At 44.9% G+C, this 7,855-nt stretch overlaps 2 protein-coding genes across 2 annotated transcripts in view; one reads left to right on the top strand and one right to left on the bottom strand.

Annotated features, from left to right (window-relative positions):
- The window catches only part of LOC142347980 (uncharacterized), a 3,501-nt gene extending 640 nt beyond the window's left edge, over positions 1–2,861 (top strand). The window contains exons 2-6 of the mRNA XM_075399179.1: positions 174–236; positions 670–786; positions 1,277–1,522; positions 1,793–1,971; positions 2,292–2,861. Of these exons, the coding sequence (XP_075255294.1) occupies positions 174–236; positions 670–786; positions 1,277–1,522; positions 1,793–1,954 (588 nt within the window). The 3' untranslated portion in view covers positions 1,955–1,971; positions 2,292–2,861. The remainder of the gene's footprint in view (positions 1–173; positions 237–669; positions 787–1,276; positions 1,523–1,792; positions 1,972–2,291) is intronic.
- The window catches only part of LOC142348077 (uncharacterized), a 26,704-nt gene extending 19,114 nt beyond the window's left edge, over positions 1–7,590 (bottom strand). The window contains exon 1 of the mRNA XM_075399272.1: positions 7,442–7,590. The gene's annotated coding sequence lies outside the window, so the exon portion shown is untranslated. The remainder of the gene's footprint in view (positions 1–7,441) is intronic.
- Between the last annotated feature and the right edge of the window lie 265 nt (positions 7,591–7,855).

Genomic DNA, 7,855 nt, shown 5'->3' with positions numbered 1-7,855 from the left:
CCTGCAATTCATCCCTGCCTTCCCATATCAACGCCATCGTCACCCTCTGTGTGCGTCCCGTGCGGTTGCAGGCCGGCTGGAGTAACCTCCCCCCCTTGCCTGGGCCCATCCCAATGGCCAGGCGTCTTTATGTCCTGTAGAGAACTCTGACCCTGTACATATGCTGTGTTCAGGGAGAGCCGCCGCCGGTGCCCCTCATCAAAGACAAGTACGGCAGCGAGAGACGGAAGGCCAAGGTGCGTTTCGAATCACCTCCGGTTGGGCAAAGAGTGGAAGAGCAAGGGAGACAGGACGGGAGGGGAGGGGCGCAAAAATTAAGGGGCCCAGAGGACAGAGGGGAAGAGGGAATGGGGCAGGGGAACGGGGAACACACAAAAAAAAGGATGGCGAAGATGTGGTGGATGGGCATGGGAATGAGACTGCGACACGGGGAGTGTTGAGGAGACGTGGAGTTAACCTAGAGAGCAACAGCGATGGCCTGTCCGTTTTGAAGGAAGCGGATTGAAATTGAATCTGTGGAGCGCTCGCGTCTGAACACCTCGGCATGGTGAATCGCCGCTCTGTTGCTGCCTTCTCTCCCGTCCCCCAGTCTGGGCCCCCGCCCACTGCCACCGTCACCCAAGTGTTTCTACCGGCTTACCCTGCGCACCTCCCGGCCCTGCCTCACAGGTGCTCAACTTCAGCATTGCCTACGGGAAGACCGCTCACGGGCTGGCGAAGGACTTTGGGACCAACGTCACAGAGGCGGAGGCGACTGTCAGGCGGTGGTATGCAGACCGAGCGGAGGTGCGACACGTGGCCAAAACACTTTGAGCTCCGGGGCGGGCAGAGAAGGGACACAGGAAGGAATTCCCCCACGGGGAAAGGAGGGCGGGCAAGACACAAGGCTAAACCCCCAGGGAGGACGGAAGTTGCGGGGTCGGTGCCACAGGAGAGGGAACCAAGTAGAGTCTAACATTGAGATTGGCGAACAGTGGTAAGATATGTAGAGCTAAGATAGAGAGAGAACCGGCGAGAAGCGGACGGACGGCAGGATGAGCGGGGCGACGGGAGCTGAAGGGATGGAGAGGGAGCGATCAGACACGGCGGTTGAGGGAATGCCAAGAGGGAGATGGTTGGGCATCGGAAAGGGGAAGCGAGTGACAGGGAGCGCTGCGACAGAGAGAGGTGAAAGCGTTGATGGTTGCAGCTGGGCCTGAGCCTCGCCTCCAGACTGCAACTTGACCATACGACGGCCTGGACCGCCCATGCATCACGGATGCCCTCCCGAATACAGGTGGAAAGGTGGCAGGAGAAGCAGAGGGAGTTTGCTAGGCAACACGGGTACGTCACCACGCTGCTGGGGCGGCGCCGCAAGCTGCCTGGCATCAACGCTAAGAACCAGGGGCTGAAGGGGAGGGCAGAGCGGGCGGCCATCAACACGCCTATCCAGGGTTCGGCGGCCGATGTTGCCACAGCCGCGATGATATCCATCGACAGGTGCCAGAGGCTCAAGGAGCTCGGGTACACTCTCCTGTTACAGGTAAATGCAGTCACATCTTGAACCCTCCTGTCGGCTTTCCAGTCTGCCGGTCCACCCTCATCCACCGTTCCTTCCCAGCTCAGTCCATTCACCTGCGTGCTCCTGCTGTCTTTGCAGTCCCTGGTCCCACCCATAGCACCCTCCCCCTGATCCTCATCAGCACTGCAAAACGACGCTGTGTGGGGGTGCACGTACTGCAATGGCAGCAGGCCGGCCCTCCCGGATCCCCTTTCGCCCAGCACCTCATGTGCCATGCCTTGATTTGGTCAGGTCCACGACGAGGTGATGCTCGAAGGGCCGGAGGAGCACAAGGACGAGGCCCAGGCGCTGGTTGTGGAGTGCATGGAGAAACCGTTCGATGGCGAAAACCCGCTCCGGGTCCAGTTGCTGGTGGACTCTAAGGTTGCGCCGACGTGGTACGAGGCTAAGTGATGCCTCCTCCTCATCAGGTGAGACGCCACGGCTGCACTTTGCTCCTCAGCGGAGGGGGCGTTGCGCTTCGAGTGGGAGGGGCCGAGGTGCGGCGAGGGGAGGGGAGCAGAATCGGTGGGGAGGAGGGATGGAAGGCAGGAGGCAGGGCAGCCTGAGACAAAAGGGACGAGAAAGGGAGGGAGGGAGAGACGGGTGGCGAGGGAGAGACGGGAGACTGCGTTGATGGCCGAGGCGGAAGGGCCGGCGGTGAGGCTGAGGGAGATCAGGATCACCCAGTCACCGTTGCATGCAGCGGCTGAATCCCAACCCCAATCACTTGCCCGTTATGGTCCTGCAGGTTCACGGTCATGACCAACAGCACTTGCGCTCCGGCCGTCATGGATCGACCCTCCGCAATGCCTACCCAATCACCCCAGCACCCACCCACCATGTATGTTTGTCGACAAGCCCCTGATGCACCTCAGCCTAGTTGCCAGGTTCCGTGGTGGAACAAGCGGGGATTCAAGGCCTTGGCGGGAGCCTGGCAGGGTACACTTCATGGCGGAGGGCTACGCGGACGGTCACATGTGGTCATCAGTGGGGGAGCGTGCAGCGCTACCTGGACTGGGGTGGGGCGCCTCAATGCTGACCCACGACGCCCTCCCTCCGTTCCTCTGTGGTAGGGTCCGCTGGCTGGACGACGCTCGCGGGTATTGTTCGTCCATACCTACAGTGTCGGGTACCGAATCACTCTGATCGTGCATAGATGGCGGGTATCGTATAGTATATAGATAGCACTTGAACATAGCGCTAAGAATGGTGCGGGTGTGTGCCCATCTGTGACCCAGTCATGGCCTCCACTGCTGGCCCCGGCTCGGTAGGTGGGCTGTGGCCGCCTGCCAGGTGCATGCGGCGATTGGCTCACAAGTCGTCACAAGGCAGAGTTTATCGGTGTGTAGCATAGTATGCGGGCCCACAGATGTAAATTATGACAATAGTTTTAAGTCAAGGCTCAACAGATACTAGTTGTAAAAGAACCGATTAGAAAAAAATTTCACGTGCATCATAATACTATTGGGGATTGTGAGCGGGGGTGAAGTGAGGTATGGGGGGGCTTATGTGGGCGGGGGGGGTGGTTATGTTGGGTTTGGGGCTTAACCTCTAAGAATCGCCCTTGAAACCATAAGTATAAGTCTCCAAAACAGTTTCGCATACTTGGCAACTAGTGAGCTGAAAAGCTCTAAGAGTCTTTAATGCCCACTGGGTGCTACCTGTTTATCTCGTTTTTGAGGACGAAAACTCAAATGGGTCAGACGAAAAATTACATTAAAAAGACCTACTTCATTTGAGAGCAATTAAAAAGGCAGGTAGAAAGCAACTTTTTCTCAATGTTCACAATCATATCCAAAGTGTTGTCAATGGCCAATGAGTTTTAGCTGCCTAAGTTGCCAAAACTTTCTATGCCATCTTAAATTCATCTTGAAATTTGGTGGAGTAGTTTTCGCTGCCATTTTTGTTGCTTGAAGAAAAAATGGGAGCATCTGCTCATAAGTTTGAATTCAAGTTAAGAGCTGTGGGACTGATATATTTTTGGGATAAATATTGGGTATGTTGGCATTACTAAAATTTTTACAGAAACCGAAGATGTATGCAGCATATATGCTATTATACTTCATATGGAGATGGCTTGTAAAGTTATCATTGTTGGGGTCAAAATTTTGGTTGCCCCTAATAATAGTGAGCAGTTCCCCCTATACCATGTTTCTTTGACGTACTGTTGATTTATCATCAGCTTTAAATGGAGAATAGAGTTTAAATGCATATGGAAAATTTCAACGCTTAACATGACTTGTCTAGTTTAAAAAGATAGCCCATATTCCTCAGAAATCCAAACCGAAATTAATCAACCTTTCCTATTTTCACTCTTTTTGTGTTTCCTTTTTCCTTTTCCAGGATACATCCATTATTAGCTCCCATTTTGGGCACCGGACAAGAACAGGAAAAAGAAGGCGGGCAACGAAGAGAGAGAGAGAGAGAGAGAGAGAGAGAGAGAGAGTGTGTGTGAGTTGTGTGTGTGTGTGTGTGTGTGTGTGTGTGGGGGGTGGGGGGGGGGGGGGGTGGGTGGGATGAGAAGAGGGCTGCGACGAAGGATATACAAAAGTTGGCAAGTTTAAGAGTTGCATTTCATTAATTCCCTTTTACTAATCCCCCTTGAAAGATGTCATTGGATACTGGCCTCAGAAATTGGTTAAAAAAAAAGAAAATTGTTGGGCGTGAGAAAAGTAGATATTAGAAATTAAACCAGTTATGAGAGCTGCTTCTGATTAAAATGCGTTCAATTTCTCATTTTAAAAATCAGTGTCAACCAAAATTTCTAATTGATTAAACTTAGTTTCGGTAACACATGAAGTTTGGTTGCAATTAGGAAAATTCTTAACCGAATAAATGAAACTTTGACCTCAGGTTTCGTTCACAGATTATATCAATTTTGATGGAATTCGGCAGTAGTAACTATTTTTATTTTACATTCTAAGGATTAGTCACAATTCAGAGAAGAGTTGTTTCCTGAAAACTCAGGGACCCCCGAGCAAATTCATTGAGGCTCACTAAGCAATTTAATCCGTAGTTTTAGCTGTATTGGATTTTGAATTCAAAACGCTTGAATATATTATTTCATTTGCGAATGAGCTTAGAAGCATAGCTAAACTACGCAAACTTCGTTATTTCAAGAAAATAAAAGAAACATTAAGATCTAACTTTTCACTTCTACAAACCATGCAAACAAGTTTCTTATCATTCAAAATATTTTAATTTCACGATTATTATAGAGAAATTGGAAAAAAAGAATCGGAATAGAAAATCAAACTTGGGGGAAAAACAGGCTCTTTTACACACTGACCTTGGGAAATAGGCAAAACCTTTGTGGGTAAAAGTCAGAACTTCCCTATTTTGTGATGTCGCAACTAAATGGGAAGTTTGTTGTACAATTTTACAATTAAAAAATTTAATTTCGTAGTTTAGTGGAACCGCTAAAATTTTGTTTTCTTTCTTTATTTTGATTCCAAGAAAAATGTTTTACATATCTATGGATTGTGTATGAGAAGTAGCTTAAATGATCATTGACGGGCTACGTGACCTCACTCAATTTGTTATCTTGAATCGTCTCTACAATATTTTTCAAATAGTACCAGATGCTTAAATACTTTGTCAAAACCCTCTCTTCCCGCTCTCTCTACTTCTCTCCTTTCATCCGTTTTTGCATGAACTCGTCCGCTACTTTTACTGTCTGCTTCTTGCTGTTTTGCCGAGTTTTATCGTGCGTTCTGATATGTTCGACTGACATGTTCGACTAATATGGGTTGTTTACTTGGGATATCTTAATTTCTTCTGAACAAATTGTTAGCTTTTTGAAAGATTGGAAAATTTTTAGCTCAATAAATTGAAGACTATGTGAAAAGCGACAAAAGCATTGGATCCTTTTCATTAACGCTGTTTCAATGCTAAATGCTCAACGCAAAACATGAATGCGCGGACGCTTGATTTTGGACAAAGGCAAAAAAAAGTTTTCCACATGCTTCTCTTTCCAAATTTGGTGCGTTTATGGTGATACCAATTGTACACTTAAAATCCTGTCTTGTCTAGAGTTATCGTTGGTTCATGATCAATTAGTTCATCAGTTTACTGACTCGATATTTCGCACAATTGCAGTGATCTCTTATATATTCAGATTAAGTTTTCTATTTCTCTCTCTCTCCCCCCTCTCTTGTCTCCTTCTTCTTCTTCTTCTTCTTCTTCTTCTTCTTCTTCTTCTTCTTCTTCTTCTTCTTCTTCTTCTTCTTCTTCTCTCTCTTTCTCTCCCTCTCTCTCTCTCTCTCTCTCTCTCTCTCTCTCTCTCTCTCTCTCGCTAGCTTTTGCCCATTTCTTCGCAGTCGCTTGCTACTTTGACGGCACGTTGTTTTGTTTTTTCTGTGTTTGATGTTATAAGTTATGTTTAAACACGCGTGTTTTGTAAAAAAAACTGTAGCGTCTTAAACACTTAGATATTTTTGCTTGCTACGTTAAAAACTAAGCCAAAGCGAAAATCGGTTATCTATAACTTCCACATCTTTAACAAGCTGCTCATTCGATAAAATGTTTGTTAGAGTGGTCAATTCACTCTTTCTCTCTCTCTCTCTCTCTCACACACACACACACTATTTAGACTTGGTGCTTTTAATTCTTTGCTTTGTTTCACGTGTTTGTTATCATGTTGTGATCAAGTTGATTTTATGGACAATATGATTCAGTGTAAAAAAAATTTCAGACGATCAGATATTGCTATCTCGTATAACATTTTCTGCGTCTGGTGATTACATAAAAGCCTGGATGTGAACACGCGACTGATTGATGAGCGTACGAAAAGATTTTCGCTCAAGACCAGATATTTTTCCCGTTCATGTTCAGACTTTTGTACGTTGGTATTTGCTTGCATGCAATTTTAGAGGGTTGCAGATTTTGTAATTTTGAACCCACTACGAACAATCTGGCGTCCATATTCGCTCTGAACACTTCAGGTTTCCCCTTTATATAAAATATTTGTCCTCAAATTTTGCCCTGTCATGAACAAGCAATTTTTGAAGCGATACCTGAAAACTAATCTAAATTTGCGATCTTTCAAGAATTTTTCACAAGGATTTTTCTGTAGCCCAAGAAGCGAAATAGCTCAAGACAGGTTACCAAGTAGCACAAAATTTTGTATATGTTTAAAACAGATGGAAACTCAATTATTCATATTCTACGGAGATACTAGAACTATTTTTAAACTTCTCTTTGAAAGTAGTTATTGACCAGAATAGATAAGATGTCTTGATAATTTCTTCCAGATTAAAAATGAATTTTAATGCGGACAGAGAATATGAAAACCGAACTTGTGCATGAAAATGGGAAAATAAACTGAGGATAGAACATAGCAGTTAAATTGAATTGTCACTACCAGTTACTATTATCCTTCTCAAGTTTCGTCTCAGGGGTGATATTGCGACCGCAAGACCCAATTTTGGAAAAGCGCAGTTAGCATAATTCATTCCGTCAAGCTTCACTATATCTACACAGACCATGCTGCCGGGTTTAGACTGTTCTAATATTTTTTCCGTTGATCTATGTACGTTACCTTTCATTTCAGATTTTTTATTTACAATTAAATTTGTAAATTACATCAGGAATTAAAGTATTGCGGTACCATTGCATGTGAGGATCAAAATTAATGAAAATAACAAAATAAGTAAATAAGGACTAATGAAAATGGTGGGGGGGGGGGGGGGGGGGGGGGTGTTGAATTTTGGTCTAAAAGAAGAATAACAGAATAACATGACCAAATTTTTTTAATTTTAAAAATTACTATTTCTTAAGCACATTTAGTTTTGTGATGCAAAGCATTCACAACCATTTTCGGCTGACTGCCCAAACAATTTTTTATTGAACTGAATTCTATAAAAAGTGGTATTAATGGAGTTTTCAACATCAACTAACTTTTCTGCTTTCGTTCACGGCTCCAGACAAACTTGACTAATGTATTTATTGTTTTCCTTTCCGGCAGATTAATTTAATCTCTGAATTAACAAATGAAATAATAATGTTAAAGCTAAAAACACCGCGCTTTTGCATGTAATTTGTAGCTAGCTGTTAAGAGAACAAAAATGATAGAAAAAATTTAAAACGAGTTATTGAAGCGTTAAAAACACCTTGAATTGTATTATTAATAGTCGCCACGAATTTACATTACTAGTTGAAAGCAAAAAAGAATACACTGACAGCTTCTTGCAGATATGGAAGAATGTCACTCAGCTTCTGAATTCTCAAAAATTTTGACCAAACTTAATAAAAACTGAAGCTTTTTTCCGGATTTTTTGTTTGCAATAAAGGGGGGACCTCTTTTCTTTTCAC

Source organism: Convolutriloba macropyga, chromosome 1 (genome assembly GCF_964194025.1).
Source record: "Convolutriloba macropyga chromosome 1, txConMacr16.3, whole genome shotgun sequence".
Classification (NCBI taxonomy): domain Eukaryota; kingdom Metazoa; phylum Xenacoelomorpha; order Acoela; family Convolutidae; genus Convolutriloba; species Convolutriloba macropyga.
The sequence above is the reverse complement of the archived record's forward strand: the minus strand, read 5'-3'. Positions and strand labels throughout refer to the sequence as shown.